Genomic DNA, 22,907 nt, shown 5'->3' with positions numbered 1-22,907 from the left:
GTGGCGCACAGAGACTTGGGGAACATGCTTCTCTTGAACATGATCCCCTTTAGTGCCGTGCAGAACGGCACACAAATTTTGGCCTTGCACAGAACATTCAGTCAGCGTCACCGGTGCAGATGTCCTCTCCAGTTCCCTTTCCCACATTCCATTCCCTTAGCTAAATTCCTGTTTGGCCACATCCTTGTCCTGGGGGCATTGAATTTAGATAACTTGGGGGGGGGGATACAGGACACTGATGCAGTACGCTGCAGCCAGTAAACATTTTAAAGTTTATATTATTCCCTATTTTTTCTTACACATACTGCATTACGAAGGGATTGTTTAGTCTTGCAGGCTTTAGCAATTTCTTTGGGACATTACAACAAGAGTGTAAAAAAGTTTGCTTCAACTTAACTCTGGTTGCAGAGATGGATAAGAAAACATGCAGGCCTGCTGGACAGGACATCAGGTAGAGTAGGGGTTTGTGCTGCTGCTTTTGACCCCACAGGTTCAAATCCCATCTCTTCCTCCACTAGCCTTCAGCCAAATACAGTTGTGTAAATGGTTAAATAATTGTAAGCTGCTTTGGAGAAAAGCATCAGCTGAAAGTTCAAAAAAAAAAAAAAAAATTCTAATGCAAGGTAAAAAGTTCAGTACATGTTATTAGTGGCTCTGCAGATTGAAACCATGTTGTAAGGGTCCCAAAGTGGTGTGGAAGCACATGCAAAGACTGCTCCCTGGTGGACATTCTGCAGCATTGCAGCCCTTGCATTTGACAATTTAAATTTCATAACACATCAGAAGGTTCACTCTATAAATGTGCAAAATTAGGCCTTGCTTTTTATGAATTTAGCTCATAAACTGAGAATAAGCATCCTCAAAATGCCAGTGACAGCCTTGCACCCGGTGCGTAACCTCAGCGTCTACTGCTCAGAGTTGGTGTACAGCTTTAGTGCGACCCTCCTCTACTGCCTAGGGTGCAGCTGGAACAACTCAATGTCACAGAGTCCATCACTATGGCAAAAATGGTCCTTTTTTGGTATTTACTCATCTTTTTACCATTTCAGGTGAAAGTTTTCATGTCCGTTTCACTAGCTGAGAACTAGTGCTTGCGGGCATCGTACCCCAAAGGAAAGGCCTGATGTGCTCCAAGTTATTGGAACTATTCCATCCAAGTTTGCACTCCCCACATGGTTTCTTACCTTCTATTTACTGTGTGGAGTTTACACTTTCCCAAGATGTGTTTCAGGTGAGCTGACACTAATGAAACTGTTACACTGCTCTGGTGTATGGATGGATCAATTATTGGCTGTTTAGTGTAGTGTCAGAGGCTCACTGGCTTTCTCACGCAGGGAGCAAAAAAAGAAAATAAAAGCAGCACACAGGAATAGTGCAGGTGGCTTAAGGTCTAGTTTATTTTAAAAACTACCTCCTTACTTCAGTTGGAGTTTTCCTAATTGGAAGGGGTGGTTTCCTTAGTGCTTCAGTGACATTTCTCATCTTTAGTGACTCATCTTCTCCACATTCTTTTAAATGTTACAAGCAGTGTGTAATGTTGCCACATCTTACACAAAGTGCTTCGGCTCAGCCATGGTGGAAAAGAGGCTGAACAGAAATGACTGAATAGGAGCCAAGCTCCCTCTGTCCCTGCTGTGCATGTGGTGTTTGTAGAACACATTTGGACTATAATGTAATACCACACACTTTTCACCTCCACTTCAGAATCAGGCTATGCATCTGAAGAGGGCTGATACTGAAACCTCTTTATGGAGAACGAGTCATTTTCCTTTTCTCTTCCAGAAACCATTTCTTGGTTAACATACTGAGAAAAGTACCAACTAATTCAGTTGAAAAACATGTGAAGTTTATGAATTTTATTTCACTTAAAGTCCTAACATACATGGTAATAAGAATTCTGAAACAAAATCAAAAAGACAGGAAAAACCCTTGCAAGTAAATGAAAAAACAATATAAAAGTCAGAAAGCTCTACATTCAAAGTATATACAATTGATAAATAGACAAATACTGTCAGTCTTAAAATTAAGGAGGAAAAATGTAAATCGATCAGTGCTCTGAAATGTAGAAAACAAAAAATGTTTCTCAGAACAAAAATGCAAACAAATTGTTTTCTGTACAAGCAAAGCTGCAGTTTTTCTGAACACTACAACATTGAAAAGTAACCAGAAAATATAAAATGTAAGTTCGGAGAATCATCCAACGCCAATTTGTACTTTCACTGCGTGGAACAGCATAGCATACAAAAATTCCAAAACAAAACTTGCGCTGCCCACAGAAGACAGGCTCAAACTGAAATCCCTGCACTGTGTTCGACATGCGATCGTACATGTGATTGGTGAGGCATTAAAAGGCAGGTTATTCTGAGCCGAGATGCCAGCAGAGTGACGCCAAGCTGTTCGTTTGATGCCTTGTCAGCTAAAGTCACAAGAGAGGACTTAGCTCGCCTGTTTCCATTCACATTTCTGATCAGCTGTGGATGCAGGGGCACAGGTAGGAACAATAATTACAGGACTCCATCTAAACCCAGAAGAACTGGAAGGACCTCCAGCTGAGTCTTATCACTTCTGTGTAGTTGGCAGAGTCCAGATACCAGACCAGCTAAAGTGACCCCTGTCGGTGTGTATCTGGCATTGATGGAGGAACCTCAGCCACATCCCAGACTCCAGACAAAGTACTGACAGGAATATCTTCACAAACCCATCAGTCAAGGAAAATCTCCTCTGAGCAAGTGTGGTGAGGGGGAGGAGCAAGAAGGGAGAGAGAGAAGAAAAAAAAAAAAAAAAAAAAAAAAAAAACCTACATCTCTGCATATTGTTCTCAAACGAGAAGATATCAGCAGGTTATGCTGACCCTTAGGGCCTCATAACAAAACATTTTCTAAACCAATCTAACCAACCAAAAAACCATATACAGTGTTTGCTGTAAAAATAAATGCATATTCCCTGTGTATCTATAACCAATGAAATATATGCGCTTGGTTCCGTTTGTCAGTTCTGGTGCAGTTTGTCACATTTCATCAGACCTGCTGAGTTCATAGAAACGTGTGTGCGCGCGTGCTAGAGACCATACTTATTTGGTTTGATCAACTGAGTAATGTCACTCTTTTGGATTAAGCTCCTTTGTGCACTGAGGGTGCAGAGGGGCACAGGACCCACCAGGGATGTCCAGGACAGAGCAGAGAGGCAGGTGAGTCCAATGTGAGAGGCACAAGAGAAGGGGGCGGGGGAGAGAAGGCCTCCCAGTGAGGCCGCAGCACCCGCGCTGCGCTAATCTTCTTCCAGTGCTTCAATCCAGGAGAGATACACTCAGCTCAGATCGGTCAAGTGCAGGGTCCAGTCTAGTGCCTCTTCATGGAGGAGACCTTCTTCTTGCGGGCAGCTAACATTTCATAGAAGGGGTCTCTGCTGATGGCAGCCCTGTCAAAATAAGAATTTATTTTCACTGCTTAGCTCAAAAATAAAGTGACAGTTTCATAGTATTACTCTATTCATCACCTCTATCATTGTGCACCTTTCCTCCAAAATGCTCCAGCAGGGATGGTAGTGTGTACTCGTCTGAGCCCTTAAACACCATCGCTATGTGACCTGGATGACCGACCCTCAACTAAAACTCAGCTGGTACAATACTTATATAACCTCCATCGTTCCTACATGTCCATTTTGATGGCTCTCATTTCATACACAAGTGTCTCTCCTGACACACTGAAGCCATCGCAACCCATTCCTGCAGATACCTCTTGTGCATCATCTGCAGGACTGCCTCATATCTCACAGCATATACCACATAATCCCTGGTCCACAATAGTGTTGTCCTGCCTGGACAACTGCACATCCTATTTGTCTGGTTCTGGCATCTGCAATCAAGACTCAAGAATGCTGCTCATGACCTGTGTTTGATAGGAAGTGACATGAAGCCAATGGAGCAGGACAAGGAGGGGAGATATGTGGGAACGTGTTGACAGGTCAAGGTATCTGTACTCCAGCACCTTCAGGACCTGGTCATCTACATCCTACACTTCAGCAAAAGCACTGTGCTTCTCCTCCACCATCCTCTTGCCTCCTTGCATGAGGTCTTAACTCTAAAGTCCATTGACTCTCAGTCTCGGCCATGACTTTGCATAACTAACTTCCTCTTTCCCTCAGAACTGCTGAAAAACTTCCAGCATTAAAATAAATGTCAAAACCAATCATTTTAAAACCATTTTCTCTCGCAACAGTTACAATCACACCATCTGTTAGCATCTAAATGCAATTTATTTTTATACAGCATTTTCACAGAGTAAATTAGCATTTACCTTACATCTTTGTCCAAAAGAGGTTACAATGAAAGGTTTGTACATTATTTATATGTGCATAATGCCATGTTCTTAAATAAGAACAGGATTGAGACAAAGAACCTTCAGCTTCCAAAGTAATGCCTGAAACTTCACCCAAACCTGCAGCCCTAGTATCTCACCTACGGTCATGCACCTTCATTAGAGTAATTTACGTTAAATATTCTTCATCCACACACGTTTGCATGCACCTCCACAGGCACATGCACCATTCATACACACAGAAAGTCAATACTCACTTAATGCTGTTGATCCATTCATCCTTCTCTTCCGCAGTTGGGGCAGAGATGCGGTAGAAGGTGTGATTGCCCTCTACCACACGTCCATCAGCCTCGGTTTTACAGGCCTTGATCACTTGATCTTTGTTGTCTGGGATGAAGAGCTCGAAGCAGTTCTGTGGCATACACACCACTGTTAGACATACTGGGGGTATATAGTGCTTATGAAAACAGCTTCACATAAAAATCATAGAGATTGTATCTTACAGGCTTCTTGTCCTCCACCTCCCGAATACTGAGATTCTCCAGCGGAATGATTCCTCTGGGCTCCTTGTCCTGTCAAATGGAAGGAATATCCAGAAGTTCCACACATTTACATACTTTCTCTGCCAGCTCTGACATTCTCAGACTTTGGTTCACAGTTCAATTAGTGTGCAGCTGAGCTGGACCACTTAGTATTGATATTATGATTATTATTACACCTCTGACCCTGTACCTAAGGTGACTAAAGATATCAGTTATGGCCTAGCAACAGTGGGCTACATCTTAAATGGCTCCCAATAAGGACCAGGAGATTGAAGCAGGAGCACCAACATGCCTGTTGTGTATATTATGGGAATGCTGTAGGTTTGCGCAAACAAAGGCCAGAGTCTGTTAGAAAGCTCACCAATAAATATACCACCCTCCCAAAGATAGTGTATGCATCATTTTCAAATGACAGCATGGGCTATAGACACAGTGTCCTAAGCTTTCGTTCCTCACAGCAGACTTGTTACACCACTAAAGCAATTCACATGGTAGCTCATTTCCAAAATTTTTACTTGTCTACAGATTAATCTAATATCCTGAAGTAAGCAGGGATGTAAGAATACAAAACTTTTGGCCACCATCTGCTCTCCTCTTCGAAAGCAGATAGCTGTGCAACACCACTCAGAAGCAGCTCTCCTCTCAAGTACTCACCGTGGTGTACTCGAAGTAATAGAGGCAGTTGTCTGTCAGGATGAACCATCTTCTTTTCCACGTTTTCACGCGGCCACCTGGGAGGCGAGAACTGAGATCAGTGGGGGTGTTCAAGGCTCAGGATGGGTGGCTGAAGAATCAGGGCACACAGCAGGAGGCAGGCAAGAGACAGACAGACCAACAGAAAATGCAGCACCTGTCCTGTAGCAGGATGAGATATGAACTCCCCTAGCAGATGTCCGCACGTTCTGTCCCCCACCCCATTCACCACATGTTTCTCCTGTGGACCACTATGCATGCAGAAGTACCTGTACATCACTGTCAAGGTTTTACAGATGAGGAATTCTGGGTGACGGGAGGCAGGGGGAGGAGGAAAAAAATTGGACTGATGAAAACGAGGAACTTTGGAAATCTAACTATTGTTGATGAATGACACAGCCCATCCTATCTGTAACGGATGTCACAGAAAAGATCAAAAACATCAACAGGTTTCAGCACTACAAGCCATGCTCTCCTCTTACGTGAGCACAAATAGTTACCTGAGCTTTTGAGATTGAGATAGACCTGTCCAGAAAAAATTATATTGGGCTCAAGGATGCCTGAGCTAAGGACTCACACTGATTCTTCATGTTTAAACAGCAGAGCGCATGGGTGACTGGGATTATTGCCTTATGTAAACAATATCGCACCCTGGTTCTTGCTTTTGTGCAAGGGTAATTAGTTATTCTTTCAACAAAATATCACACCCTGGACAGTCATTGGGTGGCTTATACTGCAACCTCCCAAGCACTTTTTTTTGCCCTGTATGAACCTGTAAGCTGTCTTGGACAAAGACAACAGCTCAAGAAAGAAATGATGAAAAGAACAAGGCAGAGCCCCTCCCTAACAAAGCACACAAGTACAGACCCTTGCCATTATGTGTCAATCAGACAAAATACTAACATCACCAGAGAATATTATGAGTTCCAGAACACTCCGCCATCATGCAGTTAGCGTATCGCCAGTTGACATTAGCACTGGTCACCACCACTACAAAGTAGCATCAGAAAAGCACTAGATGAGTACAACAGGATCTACGGTCACATCTAACACATAGCAGGGACAAGTCATTTTCAGAATTTTTTTTTTTAAGACAATCCACATCAAATCTTTGGATGTTTCTAAGCCAGGGGTGGGACACCGCAATAGACTAATGACACGCAGGGTGGAGAGATGGCATGAAATCTTATTACAGTCATGGGCCAGGCAGTGACCAGAGGCCCTTGTCGATGATTCCTTCAGCATCAGCCAGCCAGGAGGACAAGCAGGAAGCCTCCACAGAAATTTTCAGCGTGACATTTCTGTGACTGAGGCACTGGTGCTGGACAGGAGTGGAGGAACATGGGGCTGGAGCTGCAAACAGACTGGGGGGCCCAGAAATCCCAGGACACCCAAGAACAGCCCCTTGCTGTCAGTTGTGCCGTTAAGTCACGTTACAATACATTGTGTAAAAACAACACGGCCAAGAAGAGGGTATAGGGGGGGCTTTTGCTGACACTAGACAACCACTTAACCACAGTATCTCAGATATGAATGTTCTGCTTTTTCTACAAGTCAACAACTGACTCAGTATCCCAAACAAAATAAGTGGTAACAGCTACTAAAGAGTGGAGAACTGGAATGTATTGTCTACTACATTATGAATGTTAAAGTCTGGCAAAATTTCAGAAAAACTGGAATTTTTTTTTTTTTTTTTTTTAAAAGAAAAAAAAAAAAAAGAAAAAAATTTAATGCTACGTGGAAATGCACGTACCAAAGCAAACCTCAGACAGCATAAACCACAGTAAAACTGGTGTGGACAAAGGTGGTTTAAAAATTATTTTCCAAGTCCAACATCAATCAGCGTGAACTGCAATTGAGGAAACGGGGACATAAGTGTAAACTAACTGACCTGGAAGTAAACAAACGCAGGTCCTGCACCGAGGGTGCACTGAGTCACAGGAGGACTCGACTGCACATGTGCAAGAGAACCCACCCCCATTCCACTGAAGTCCAGCACCACACTACACTACACAGCCACTTTCTACGTTCCCTAATAGCACAAAGAGGAGCAGAGCTTGGGCCACATTGGTTCAGATGCAGTATTCCCCTTTTCTTCCAATGAAAGAGCACATGGCAGAGAACTGACCTTAAATTCATCCAATTGGTGAAAAAAAGCTTAGGGAAACAAGGTGTTGCCAGGGGAGAGCAGATCCATGGCAAGAGAAAAATAACTCCAAAAATTGTGTTCACACATTTTCTTTAAAAAAGTAGGATAAGGCATTTAAAATGCAAAAATCACATTGAGAAGATAATGCTTTAAGCTCTTTATTGCCCACCTCTCTTACAAAGAAGTAGTTATTGGAGTTCCAAAGAGGATACTGCAGCTACCAAGAGAGAGACCCACAAGACTGAACACCACAGCAAACAGGAAGAACGTAGTCTCCACAGCCAACAACCCCGGCAGCAGACAGGCCGGCTGTCTGTGGGGTCCGGACTGCAAGTGCCCTGGTAACCACACAGCAACCACACAGAGGCAGCAATGCACGTACAAATCGTTGGCTCGGAATGAAGGACCGCACACAGACAGAAAACCAGATTCTTTAAAAACAAAACAAAAAAAAAAAAAAAAAAAAAAGAAATGAGAAATCTTTGAGTTTACAACCCAAAGAAACAAATGACAGTGGAAAAGAATAAAATTTAAAAAGCATGGCGGACCACCAGAAGCACCCGAGAGCAGAGCGATGGGCAAATTTGAGGAAGGGCAGATGTACATACCTCCTGAGGAAAGACAACAGCCAAAATCATGGAAACAAACAAACAAGGAACGAGGAAGAAAGAAAACAAAATGAAATTAAAATGGTAATAAATCATTATACTGTTCACTTGGGACACAAGATAAGCTTAGTGCAATGCTTTACAAACTAGGCAATTTAGCTGGTGGCTTTGTAGAACATGCAAAACAAATTTAAAAGGCTTAATTTAAAAACTGCATTCATGTACCAAATTACAGCTATACACACACTATCATAAATTTAGATTAACAATGAAAACGTACTAACAATTTCAAGGAGCGATTCAGTTACTAATACAGATGACTGACAATTGCACTAATTGGCCACCAGGGGGAGCCCCAATGCAATCAAATGGGGCAATACCAGCACTAGGACTGCTTCTTTGACAGAAGCTCCATAAACACACAGGTTGGAGGAGCTGCAAAGCTTGTAACACTGCATCGCACTGAACATCCTCTGGACCCTGCGAGGCTTTCAGGAACACTAACTGGCCTAATTTGAGTGGTCAGTCTGGAAAACCTCAGCCTGCTGCGGCAGCAGTGGAGAGCAGCAGTGTGTTCACTGCCCCCATGGCCCAGAGGATTGATCCCACTGTTAAATTAGGGTACTCTGTGATTCTGGGTGTCAGTTTCATAACAAAGGACACTTCAAACGTAACCACATTACCACAGAGTTAACCCATACTAACCCAATAAAGACAGGAAGAGAAATTAAAGGTCAAGACGGCACACGTGAGGTCCATTGTTTGGATGGGTGGTGGTGTGTAGACAATTTTTTGTCATCAGGAATCATTTAGTCTCAAGATACATTTGAGGTCTAAACCAGAGCACTACACAAACAATATTTTTAATACAACTTGTTCATGGTCTGGATGTTTAGGATGTGAACATGAAACAATGAATACAGAAAATCTAAACAGTGCTTGTGTGTGTGTGTGTGTGCGTGCGTGCGTTATGATGAGGAATCCACCTGTGACAGTGCAGCCTTAAAGTTACATGCACAATGGCTTCCATAAGAAGGTGTGCGTCTTCAAAGTCATCAGTTTTTGGAGACTACATCCTTGGTGGTAGCACTGATGTTCATATACACCTGGGGGTCAGAGGTCACAGCAGGCAGCTTCAGATTCACACTCACCCAGTTTGAGTAGCCAGCCCTCCCGGTCAGGGTTGAAGAATGTGTGCGTTAGATCATTGCCGTCATCCTCAGGGATTTTAAAGGGTTCGTTTTTGATGCTGTCGTAGAGGTTCTGAAGGGGGGACCAGCACGCACAAGAGGTCCACGTGATGACAACACGACAGAACAAAAGCTATCATGCCAAAACACACAATCATAACACTATTGTGAGTGAGGAAGAGAACAGGCAAAGTTGCGCTGACCCGCAGTAATTCATCAGGCAGGTCGCCCCCGTCGTTTATGCCTCGGTTCATGGAGATGAAGCGTTCCAGTGTGGGCTTGTCCTTCACATTGGGATTGTGGAGGCTGGTGTTCAGCATGATGATGGCAAAGGACAGGATGTAGCACGTGTCTGTGAAAGACACAGTACTGCATAACTGTGTGTCTACCAACAGAGAGCAAACCAGCCACTTCTCACCAGTCTTCAGCACAACCCTCTATTAGGACTGACAGAATGTTGTGTGTCAGACAGACATGACTGGTTAATGCACACTGAATATACATGCCCGTTACACGGTTTAGGGTGGGGTGCTAGGACAGGGGCTGGGTGTGATTCATGCAAAGGTGTGTGTGTGCGCGAGAGAGAGAGAAAGCATGAACACGTGGCAGTGAAGGACTGCTGTGTGACAAGTTCTGGTGACATAGCACTGCCAAGCTGTTTGTCCAAATCAGCAGGAACAAACAACTAGTTCAGCTCTTTTATGTACCCTGTGGCATCAACGTGCCAGGGGGACCCTTCGGCAGTTAGATCTGAAAATGCCCAGAGACAGGGAGTGGTGTGGGATGGTCACCACTCTGTATCGAGCATGCACGTGTGCGCACACACACCTGTGGACTGGAAGACTCCAGGATTACACTGGCAGTAGCGCTGTGCAAAGGCTTCCATCATACGGTCGATTTTCTGTGCTTCTCCTGGCAGTCGGAAACTCCACAAAAATTGTCTATAGGCAGACAGTACAGAGGAGGTCAGCAATGTCGGTTTTATAAGGGCCATGGTGGAATACTAATAATTAATGGAGCCCCTAGGTTAATGAGTCCAGTGGCGGGTGTCTCACCTGAGGGCCTGTACCAGGTTTAGGTCTGTGAATTCATGCAACTCCACAAAGGCGTGGAGAACAAGAATGTTGAACTCATCCCTGCAAGAGAAAGGCGCAAAGAGAGCATTTCAGGCAAAAAAAAAAAAAAAAAAAAAAACAGAAAAAGCAGGGATGGGGGTGGTGCATATGTGGTGTGAGGCTTGGGCTTTTAGCATCTTCACACATTTCCTGTGAAGCATTACATCACTCCTGACCCCGGTGACTTGTGAGCAAGAGATATCACACATGGGACTGCAGAGCTCCCTTGGGTGGTGGTGGGGGGGAAATTCTGCCACTTAAGATGGCGTTAAATAAAATACTAGCCTGTAACATATTCATGAGGAGCTACCACTGTCACCCCTTCTTCACTAGTCACAATCTCAGCTTCTCCCATTAATGTGCTCATATCAAACTTATAAGAAAGGTGAGGCCAGGGGGGGTGCCATACATTGGCAGACTACATATAAACCTTTGTGTACAGTCTTCATAAATATGAAAAGGTTCATTAATAGTAGTTTGTGCTCATCATTTAACAGGAGTGTGTGAAAAAGATGTACCTCCAGGAGATGCGCGCACACACAAGCAAAACAAACAACAAAACAGGAAACTGTGGTACAAACCTCTCCCCCAGGTAGTCACCAATGGCTGTCTTGTTAAGCCCCTCCCCCTTGTACAGGAACTGAGCAATGTCCTCACGTGTGTTTTTCAGCAGTTCGTTCTCAATAAGGAACTGGATGCCCTATTTGGAACAAACAAAAAAAAAAAAACCCATCATGTGGGCAAACCACCATATCTAAGCAATCAGATCAACATAAACAACCAACACAGGCATGCACGCGAGCACGCACATGCACAGACAGACAGACAGACACTGAGTGATCAGTCTGTTTCTCATTTTCAAAGTGCTTTACCTTTTTCGGGTCCATGTTGAATTTCTTCCGGCCCATGGCCACCTGTTTGTTCCTCTGCATGTTCTTCCTGCAACACAGTGAGACCAAGACAAGCTCAGAGACAGTCATCATTACACAAAGAAATCATTAATACCACCACATTTTGTATTACACAAGCCACACATTTCCAAAACAATAAAATTAAGAAGCTTTCCAAAGAATAGGACTAGCTAATCTTACGGTATTAGAAGCACTGCATGTCATTCCATAGGGAGCCAATAGATTGTTTACCCTCAATTAGCCAAAATGCCAGCCATAAATAAAATAGCTCACTGGTTTGCACAGATAAATTCCTGGTCTTTATGTTGCTTAGTAATACTTGAGGTCATCAGCTAATTTAATACGTGCCATTGTCTCTTGTTCTTAAAAGGACTCCATGATGCAATAAGATGCACTAAAGGAACTGATGGGTGTGGCACTGACTAATGTGATGGAAAAAATGCTGAGGACCTTTACTGTCATCACAAAAACATTCAAACAGAAAAAGGGATTGTGGTGGGGGTGGCTTTTCTCAATGACCTTTGTAGATGCTATGACTATTCGCCAGGGTTCATTAGGAAAAAATGGACAGGAATGGGGATTTCAGTAGTGAGAATCTGAGGTTTAGGAACAGAGTGAATTTTAGCCAGATAGCTGGTTTAAAAAAAAGGTACTAAAGCAACCTGCAGTTAAAAAGAAAACCAACAGAAATTAAATGCCGTCCATTCGGAAAACTCGGCTGGAGCATACTTGTAAACAAATGGCAATGACTAAACTTTGAAAGTCTCAACATCTCTACTGGTGTCAAATTTTGACACTTCTGTGTATCTGAAGCAAAGCATATCACCTTATGCACTGAGTTACAAGCACAACTCCTGACCAGGTTATTGTGGAAGGCAGACAAGACTCCCAATACCCAAAACCACCTCAATACTCCTCTGTCCAACCCAACAAGAATTGCTGTGGTTTTCCTTACAACAAGAGGGGAAAACATTTCAAATTTGACCATGCAGACTTCAGGCCAGGCCCAGGATAAAGCCAGATCCCCATCAAACCAAACACCAAGCAATATTTTCTTTTTTGTGATCACCAATCAGCAGGTTTGCAGGCACATGAAGTGATCATGCACTGAACATTAGTATGTAAACAAGACAACCTTACCTCTCTTCAGTGGAACCCAGGTTCTCAATCTCACTGGTCACCTCTGCTATCTCATCCTTGAGACGCTGTGGAGATGGTGGGGTGAGTAAAGGCAACACGCAAAACGGTCATCCTTTCATTTATCATCAGGAAATTAATGGTGAATTATGATGAAGGCGCCACCCCAAGCAGGGGGAGGTACAAAGGTTTGCATGTCAGCCCATATGAGAACCTGAGCAAAACGCGTGTGGTGTTGTCTCGAAGTCTGCGGATGAGTATTTATTTAGCAGTGTGAACTCTGCACAATGCTGTCTTCAGTGGGTCATGACCTTTGACCCCTCTCACACCAGCCCCCAGGATATTTGCTTGTTCTCTTCCTGGCTGTAAGCCATCTGATGCTCTTCTACACGCGAGCGCCCTAACTGAAACTGACAAGGCGGCCAGGTCTAATAACGGAGGACCTGCAGGAATCTCTTCTTCCAAATAGCTTGTTTACCCAAATCAAATCACGTGATAAAGAAACTGGCTGACAACCTCTAAGCAAGTGAGAGCAGTAGGAAGGCAAATCTGATTCTGCACCCTATAGTTATCAGAGCACATGGGTGTCCTGCTACCCCTACAGGCAGACGGAGAGAAGCAGAAGGCTCTGTCCAGGAACACTCGTGGCCAGCGTGCCCTGGTGTACAGAATTAATAGTCACACAACCTGGGATTTTTTGTGCCAAGTAGATGTAGGTTTAAATATGTTCAATGAAAACCTCGTTGACTGTATTGCTGACTGTTCGCTATGACTAGTTACGCATCACCAAAACAGAGGTGCTGTGAAACAAGGGGATCCAATTTGAGAGACAATGACCAAGCAGCTGACAGGGATTAAAGTCCAGTTTTTGGCAACAAGGGCAACTGAATTGCTCCAGTGAGCACCTCTGACATTAAATCAGTCCAAATTAATTAACTGGCCCAACATGAAACTATATATTGGCAGCAACTGTCTATAGTGGGGATGGACAGATTCATGGATGGGTGGGTCAACAATTTAAGGAAGAAAATGAAGTTATGCAGCTACAGAGTCAAAATAAAACCCAAAACATCAAGTTGCCACAAATGGACATCTGTGGAGGGTGTCCACAGACAACACAGCCTTAACACTACCCATGTTTTGGGGACCCACCAGTGCCATCCTGCACTCTAAAGCATCCATGATATTCATAAGGGATCTTCTAATGGCACTGTAAAGATTTGTGGTACTTGGATTTTTCATTATGGAAGGCATCTCAGTGGGACTACATATTAAATCAAACGGCGCTGGAGCTCAAGGCAGGCTTGGTAAGACGTGCCAAGTCCCTGAACAAAAGGGAGGTGACAGGTGTGAACGCATGTGTGCTTTTCTTGGAGTTTTCAAAGTCAACCGTTGCGTTACATTTTGAGATTGCAGACATGAAATCGGAGCACATGTGCAAACATGCAAACAGGGATACCAGAAATTCCACCGAAAAGACTCCCTACAGAGGTAAATATGGCGAGCACTGCTGCAGCCCTGCTCTGTACCTGAATATCTTCTAATAGCTCCAGCTTGCGCCTCCGGATGTTCTCCAGCTCCTGCTTCTCCTCAGGGGTGAGGTCATCTGGCACTATGGGAAGAGGCACATGAAGTGAGATGTTTAGTAATGACTCATATTGCATTCCACAGCACACATTTATTCGCATTACGTTATTCCATTGTCCCTTGGTGGCACTAGCATGTTGCACACATGAAGCACATTTCAGACTGAAAATGAACAAGTCTTCTGCTGGTAAACAAATAACCTAGACAAGAGGCAGGACATTCACCAGTCCTTCCATGTTTCAGTAATTTCACTTCAGAGGTGTACATTTAATTCAGTTGATGCTTTTCTCCAAAGCAACAAACGCTTACTGTGCTTCTGAAAACCTTGATAAGACAGACGGCACGGTGGCACAGCAAGTAACGCCACTGTCTCACAGTGGCTGGGTAGTGTGAGAGGACATGGGTTCGATCCCTACTCAGTTTGTGTGGACTTTGCATGTTCTCCCCATATCTGCGTGGGTTTCCTCCCGTAGTCCAAAGACATGCTATTCAGGTTCACTCAATGTGTGAGTGACACGAGAGAGAGTGTGTGTGTTCCACTGATGTATGGATGAGTGAGCCATTGTAATTAGTGTATCTAGCAGTGTAAGTCACCTTGCTGAATAAGATATGTGGGCTGATAACACTATGTACTGTTCATTGGAAGTGGCTTTGGAGAAAAGCATCTGCTAAATAAATGCAACATTTGTCTTCTCTAGAACCAACTACTCCACTGTTCTCTTCAACAGGGCCTCGAAATCCAGAGAAGCTCCACTGTAGTCTGGACTTAACAGGAAGAATTTTGTCCAAGTCCAATATAAGTGACCACAACACAGGTTTAAGGTTGACGACTTCAAAATCTCCACACTTCCCTATAAAGCTTTATATGGTATGAAATCTCTGTACCTCTCTGACCTTCTATCAGGCTTTCCCCCACCTTAACATTTTTGATCAAATGCAAGCCAGCCTACACTCACCTTTTCTCCTGCTACACCGCAAAAATGTCAAATTCCCTTCAAGACTATCAGAGATTCTCCTTTTCTAAGTACCTTTAAAATCAGGCCGAAGACCTTCTTGTCTATAATTTTCTTCAAACATGTTGTCCTTTGTTGCATTTCTCAATTAATAAACCATTGACTATAGTTTTGCTGATATCTTATTGCAGTATTTTACACTGACCATGCAGCCACCAGGAAGTAGAAAAACACTACTTAGACAAATCACAGGCGAATGCAATGAAAACGTGCAGCAAATCTTAGGACACCACATGACTATGGTGAAGTTGCCCTAAGGAAGAGAAGTGGGGGTGGTGTTACCTAGGAAAGCTGTAGAGCAATTTAGCATGGCAGACAGTCAGCAGGATTCAAGAACACATGGCAGCTCAGTGTTATCAGTGTAAAATCCCTCTTGTAAGCTTTCGAAGCGACCCCCAGCTTCCTTTGTGGCTCACTAACACCCCCCCCAACACCAAATCTTATCCTGAGTAAAAAACCTTCAAAGTTCATGACCTCTGAGGGTCCTCGAAAGCAGCAGCACATTTCCCAGGTTTCCATTTGTCTTTGCATCATTCCTGTAGTTGCCTCTGTCAACCAAGACAAAGCGTCTGTCGGACAGGCCCTCCATTGCCCGATGTGATGAATCTGGATGTGCTCCTTTATAAAAGGAATGTACGGCCATTGTATTGGACAATTGTTTTGTATGCTCAACATGGACAGAAGACTGTGGGGCTTTGGGTTACAAAAAGTTCACCACCCAAAACATGCTCATCTGAGAGTGATACTGAAGCCATGGCTATCATTGATCACCATCACGAAAAATTTTCTCCAACTTCACAAGAGGAGCAACTGCAGAAGAACGTGAGCTTTTGTCATACTGTTTCACTGGTTGATACAGTTAAAACATCACCGCAAGCAACAGACTTCAGGTTCACAACACCGTACTTCTGAAGGGGACTTCAATACAACTGGAGTCTCCACACAACTCTGCCGGAAGACAATGTGAAGAAACCGGAAGGCGGTTTGGATAATGGGGATCTTTACATATCAATCCAGACCTCTAAAGCACCGTGCAGTAACCAGGTTTCTCACTGTCACACAAAGACACTCCATACATGTGGAGCAATACTATCATTAAACACCAACATCAAGGTGAAAAGTCTTATCTGAACAAATAAAACTAAAACATTAATACCAAGAAGTCTGCACATTTTTTCCCCCGGATGAAATTTTGAATAATTCCTTCAAATGTGTGTATGTGTCCTTCAAAATGTACAGATCCATGCAAGTTCATGAGCTAGAGGAAGACAACTTTACATCTTACATATTGCTTCCAGGAAACTAACAAAGTTAAAAATACGACCGGTACTAAAGTTCACTGCAAAAAAAAAAAACCACACACACAAGTGTACAAAAATGGAGTCACCCTGGGTGGAGCAGCAGTGAAACTGCTGCTCACCCGCTCACAGCATTTTTGTGACTCTCTGGTGGCCCACGTCCAACGTAATTCACTTCCGCTCTTGCTAAGCACCGGATAAGAGACACATTCTGTACCGCCCTTTCCCAAAACCCAGGGGAGCAGCCTGTCCGGGATATTCCTGACCATCTCGCACTTCGCATATTGGAAGACAGCTGGCCCAAGAGAACATTCCCTTTAACATACAGTACTTAAGAAATTAACTGCTTGACAGTTGGGACTGAGTAGGCATTTGGGAAGATTGCTTACTTTTATTTTCTGCCATTTTAAATTAATGTAGCCAATAGTTATAAAACCTCAACTCTTTTCAATAATTCGATAATTCAACGTGATATCAAAATTTAAAAAAAAAAAAAAACTTAATCCAGATTTCAATGACTGATTTAGTGGTAAAAGTGCAGTTTAAGATACTGACCAAACCTGTCAGGAACACCTTTCCAGTAAGAGTTTGGTTTTTAAGGTGAAAAACCAGCCTACAGTCATTTTCAATTCTGTCTGCTTAAGCCGTGGGCCACGAGACAGCCTGCTCCCCAGGTCCATCCATCACTGGGGCTAAACAGCCTACAGAAAAACCATTTAAAGGGCAATAAGAGCAAAGCATACCTAAGGCTGATCTCCTGTAAACCGCAGTTCCCAAACTGCCTGCGTTAGTTTTTTTTTTTTTGCATTTTCTCCAATGGAGAAACATGGGGTAGCTGAAAACAACCTCCAAAACATGCGTGAACTGTAAAGAGTGCAAAAGCAGTCAGTTGTGATGTGTGGAGAGAAGAGACCACTTCAAAGCCAGACACTACAACTTAATGCAAAAAGCAGGATTTCGGTCCCAAAGTACCAGGGTTGGGAACCAGTGTGCTAGATGACTACATGGAATGCTCCGGAAAGCAGACGTAACCTGGTTAAATTTTGAATGACAACTTGCTCTCCCCGAGCATCACACGAGGAATTCCAAACATGTTGGCAGATGTAATTGTAAGACTATTTCAGTAGACAACACCCCTGGCCCCTTAACTCTATCAACAGCATTAAATACACTTCATTACTGTGCTACAAGACACTCATTTTTAGTTCGTTCCACCAGATTACTTTCATAGCCTCAGGGGAAATTTACAGCCTCATTTCTGCTTAAATCATCATAAGCCTCACCACAGCACACAGAAAGTAGTCTTCTGCGTCAGATTTAAAAAAAAAAGTTTCAGTCTTTAAGTCAAAACCTGCATCATTTTCTCGAAAATGAACAAAGGGAAAGAAACAAGACCTCCTACATCTTTTCTTATGAAACCTTCAGGCATCCACCTTTTGAAATGAATTTGATAATTCAGGGGAATAAGCACGAGAACAGCTTTGAAATGAGCCTTCCTGCATTTCACTGTCAAAATGCAACTGGGAAAAGAGTAGTAATCCAAGCGATAGCACAGCCACATAGGCTGTACATTCAAAACATCACATGTCAAGAAGCCACAATGAACAACAGGCTTGAGAGAAGAGTCTCCTGCTTCAACAACGTATACCAGCCATTGTTATTAAGAGACAACAGGTAGCAAAGTGGATGTAGCTGATGCTTTAAACTCAAAAATCCAGGATCGAACCCTGCCTCCTGCTGTAGTACTCAAGCAAGGAATTTACCATTAACTGCTCCGAGGGGGTTACCTAGCTGTATATCTGGCTACATAATTTCAGGTAAATAACTTTGGAGGAAGGTGTCAGCTAAATAAATAAATGTAAACGGCTGAGATGCTGTGATCTCTCTCTCTCTGGTGTCAGTCTCAAATTTCTTGAAGTAAGTGGCGAAGGCCATGTCAAAGTTAGCTTCAAGTATGACCAATTTCTCATTTTAAAAAAAAAACCCTGAAAACGATAACAAAGTCAATTTTAATCCTTCAGCAGCTTTCTGTAGCACTGACAAGCCTACCCATCTGCGCAAAGCTATCAGCGCATCCTGGACAAGATAATGTGACAAATTCACCAAGTGTGAATCGAACCCCATCTGTCAACAACAAAAGGAGGGCTGTTTCATCACCCGGGGGTTTGCTGGTCCACATTCGTCCAAGGCATCTAGTTAAAGACTCCAAGGAGGCGCTCCAAGGAAGTTAAAAGTAGCTTTTTCATTGTTTACTTTTGTTTATAAATTTCCTTCACATTTTATGAAGTAAAAGAATATTTCTGTGAATGTCACAGTAGCCCGTCAGAACTCCAGCATCTCTCATCTCAGTTGCTATGGAAACACCAGCCTGTGAGTCTCCTCCACTCCTCAAAGCCAATGCAAAGACCTCCTTCTGAGCACATGCAGAGGGTGCAATAGTGCACCAGGACCAGAACAGCTGGGAGAGAATCAAGGCAGCAGGAGAGTAACTGCAATTACAGCGAGAACAGTCCACCAAAATGAATCTCATTACAATCTCAGCACATGTGCCAGACAAAAATTACTTCCTATCAGATTGCGGGAGAAAAACAAATAAAACTGTCTCCACCATAACCTAAGTTAAAATTTCAAGTGGAATTTGAGTTTTCAAATCTGACCCTTTGACTTGTGCATGATGGGGTCACCAGGTTACTGGAACCCAACGTGAGGGAGAGTGCGCGTGATATGCATCCATGTCAGACGACTCATTGTTAAATAAAACCAGAGACCACCGGAACATGCAGAGCCACTCCCAGAATGCACGTCCAATACTATTCAAGGAAAAGTTGAGCATTCAACCTCATCTTTTAAAAGCTTAGGTATCGACTATTCCTGAAAAATGGTAGAATCCTGTACAAGTATATATAATGTGGTACTAACAGACAGTTGTATAGTAGGTACTGGGGGTTCCAGAGTGCAGCACACACAGCCAAAGAGAGAACAATGCATGTTTATGTTGACTTCCATAAGTGTTATCCTTCCCCTCTCAACATAACCTCTCCATTTCCCATACCATCAGCACCAGACCCCTCCACCCATCTCCCATTACTTGACCCCCCCCCCAACCAACCCAACAGCAGTGGGCCATCCCTTCAGGGAGAGCTAAAGGAAACTGCTTATGTGCTTGTTGGAGGATCAGAAAACTCAGATAGCGTCGCTAAATCCAGGATGAATCCATCAGGGGCCCTTGTATTGTTGGAGGAGCCCAGACCCGCCAGCTAACCTCCTCTGCCTCAACTTGTGAACAATTCCTCACCACCCTTCCCATACATGTGCCGCTACATAACATTTATTCACTTAACAGTTGCTTTTCTCCAACGCAACGTACATCTCAGAATAATACAACAGTGCATCACACCAACAAAAGGAAAGATCTGAATGCAGACATGATTAACTATAGTCAGTTTGTCTCATACCACAGTATAGACCAGTATACAAGTAGCTGCATAGCTTTTTCTTTTAAACCAATAAATGTTTGAGCCCACAGAAGATCAAGGTAGATATTAGTCCAAAAGATGTGTTTTGAGATCCTTAAACATTGAGAGGGATTCAGAAGTTCTGAGTAAGGTCATACCACCACACTGGAGCCAGAACCAAAATCTTTTGTGCTTTTGATTTTGGACCTTTTGTGTGTGGGATCACCAGGCGGTAGAGGTGGAGAAATACAGCAGTCTGGCTGGAGCGCAGCAAGTGATCAAGTACATTCCGAAGCAGTACAAACACTCAGCAAGCCGGCATGAAGTGGACACTAACCCTTTCCCCCCACAGACCCTCCATTTCACTACAAGAAGCAAAGGGTACAGGGCCCATTAGCAGGCTCTGGAGAAGCAGCCCACTTGTGGTGGAGGGTGGGTGGGTCTCAGGGGTTTAGACACACTCATGCCCTCTGAATAACAGCTCTGATAAGAGGCAAAGGGCAGTACAGGTCCAAATTAATAACCCCACCGGTAACCTATGATCTCTTCCGGGCCAAGCCTGTAACACTCATAGAAACTTCACCGCTAGACACAGGCAAAGACAAGGAATGACGCCACTGCAGTCCTGTCCTGGCAACACACTCACCTCTGCTCAAATGACCTCTGACCCATGTGATTATGCTCAGGACTGGAACAGATCCCTAGCTACCACACAAGACAATTGGGACAATACACCCATTGACTTCAGAGGCTACCAGCCGCTGCTAGACCTGACAAGAGTGGGTGTTTGGGGAGGGGGCCGGGGAACATGTGGGTTTGTCCATGGCAGGAGAACACAGCGTGAGAGGGAAGATCTGAGCTCTCATTGTTTTACCATGTCCCGACATACCCCAGACATTCCCAGCACAAAGCAGGCACAAGAAGCTACGTTCCACTGGCATATGCAGACCTGCCCCAGCTGGTCGCTTCTCCCCAAAGAACCGCATAAGCTACATCCTTCTGAGCACCAGCCACATGATCAACTTGATCTTACTAAAATTCACCCCATTTAAACCGAAGGCCACGTGATGTAGCACACCAAGTTTAATCTCAGGATTCCTTAATTTCATTTTGTGGGGCCAGAATGAGGTCTGCACTACAGTGCTTTACTGTATGGACTATCAGGACAGCCTCAAAGCTATGACGACATTTCTACGATCCTACTGGACTGACCAAAACTATACAATCAAGGCCTAAAAGCCATGTGGACAGTCTCCTCCACATCATAATTGCCATCAGCTGCATTGCATTTAAGTCCATTTCAAAACTTATCCTAGCACATCCATTCAGTACATGTGTACAATGTTCTAGTATAAAATTTAGGCTATGAAAGTCCTTTTGGATGAAATGCAACAACTGAAAGAAAAAAATGCATTTAAAAAGGATGTATGCATAGGTACCTCTTTACAAGATCATATGCACTGTACTACAGGCATACAGGCTTCTATGCAACTAATCCTACAGTGGCAGATCACCAGTACCCTGAACACAGCCCTTGCATCTAATGGAACCAATGAAATGGAAAGCAAGGAAACTGGAGTAAAGCAGCTAGGGAGCACTGCTCCTTAATCTTCTGAAAGAAAACCTCTCATCTTGGACTCTGCCCACAAGTAATTAAAATACACACACACAGTGAGTAAAAGCATCATGTGTGCCTTACCACAAAGCAGAATCTCTCAGTAGACAGACAGCCTGCCTGACTGCTGAGCTGTCCCTTCTGTTTCTGCCCTCCACTCCCCTCTTCCCGATCCTTTAGGAAGCAGGGCAGTTACTCCCGAATGTTGTCAGCTCCTCTGCACCTCCGACAGTAACCCAGAGAACTCCATGGTAAGCGACAACAAGGCAGCAAGTCCCCAAGCGAACGATTCCTGTGGCAAATAACAGTGTGTGCAGCACTGCGCACTGAGCAAGCCCACCACACCATGGTACAGTTGGAAAACTCCACCTCCCCCCAGCACTCCTAATACTTTTCTGTGCCTCTCGTTTTCTCAGCCACAGAAGACAGAAGCTCCACCCAGTGGCTGCACCATGTTCCTTCTTTTAGTAATGCTCTTGCAGATTTACACACCTGCAAAGACAGACACACTCAAACGCAACCTCTTCGTGCAAATGTTTCCTGTTCTTGTTGCCTGCAGCAGATGAGCTGTCCGGTTCACAGACATGTGCTGCGTTCAGACAGCGTTGTTACACTGTCTAGGCTACATGCTGTTTGCACTCCACTGACAACGAGACAGAAAAGAGAGCGAAAATACTTGCTATGACGACATCTGCCTGACACACAGCAGCACTTCATATGTTCTGTACTCAAGCCAGTGAGTCAGTCCACAGTCATCAGACAAACCTCTATGCTGATCCCACATTCTCCGTCTTTAAACCTGCACTCCCCTTCACTGCTGAGACATCACTCAAAGTCTCCCAAACAGACACAAATGCGTTCAGACTGAACAGCTCACTCTTATGTTTACTGGAAATGTGACCATGGAATGCTCCAGCAAGCCCAATGAGAATTCCACTGGTGTGCTGCCCCACATGGAGAAGTGGAAGAACTTCTGATTGAGGTCACTACAATTGGGTTTCTCCAAACTGCTTAGTCTGTCCAACACACAATTTATGAGGGTCTCCCTGCCCGGTGCAATGCTGTAAGATCTCCAATCCATCAGCATATAAAGCTATCAAGAGCAATGAAACAGAAAGAGCACACAACTCCCGGGGTGAAACACACTAGTCTCCTGTCTTGATTAAAGAGGTAATAACTGGACAAACCAGATGTTGTTCATTATTCAGACAGTCTTATAATGACGGGGACAGGCAGATCTAGGCAGTTTACAGTGCCCAAAAATCTGCATCTCTGTTA

General features: G+C 43.9%; 1 protein-coding gene across 4 annotated transcripts in view; it reads right to left on the bottom strand.

Annotated features, from left to right (window-relative positions):
- Positions 1-2,874: 2,874 nt before the first annotated feature.
- LOC108922545 (cytohesin-1-like) overlaps positions 2,875-22,907 on the bottom strand; it is a 55,588-nt gene continuing 35,555 nt past the window's right edge. For 3 of the 4 annotated variants that reach the window (XM_018732737.2, XM_018732738.2, XM_029250066.1), the window contains exons 2-13: positions 14,191-14,273; positions 12,665-12,729; positions 11,486-11,552; positions 11,195-11,313; positions 10,554-10,634; positions 10,327-10,439; positions 9,702-9,850; positions 9,459-9,571; positions 5,513-5,591; positions 4,820-4,888; positions 4,574-4,728; positions 2,875-3,417 (exon numbers count right to left, since the gene is read on the bottom strand). In XM_018732737.2, the coding sequence (XP_018588253.1) occupies positions 3,339-3,417; positions 4,574-4,728; positions 4,820-4,888; positions 5,513-5,591; positions 9,459-9,571; positions 9,702-9,850; positions 10,327-10,439; positions 10,554-10,634; positions 11,195-11,313; positions 11,486-11,552; positions 12,665-12,729; positions 14,191-14,273 (1,172 nt within the window). In that variant the 3' untranslated portion in view covers positions 2,875-3,338. The remainder of the gene's footprint in view (positions 3,418-4,573; positions 4,729-4,819; positions 4,889-5,512; positions 5,592-9,458; positions 9,572-9,701; positions 9,851-10,326; positions 10,440-10,553; positions 10,635-11,194; positions 11,314-11,485; positions 11,553-12,664; positions 12,730-14,190; positions 14,274-22,907) is intronic. The other variant, XM_018732736.2, reaches the window with a different exon arrangement.

The sequence above is a fragment of the Scleropages formosus genome, chromosome 3 (assembly GCF_900964775.1).
Source record: "Scleropages formosus chromosome 3, fSclFor1.1, whole genome shotgun sequence".
Lineage (NCBI taxonomy): Eukaryota > Metazoa > Chordata > Actinopteri > Osteoglossiformes > Osteoglossidae > Scleropages > Scleropages formosus.
Note: the sequence above shows the minus strand (reverse complement) of the source record. Positions and strands in the feature narration are given on the sequence as shown.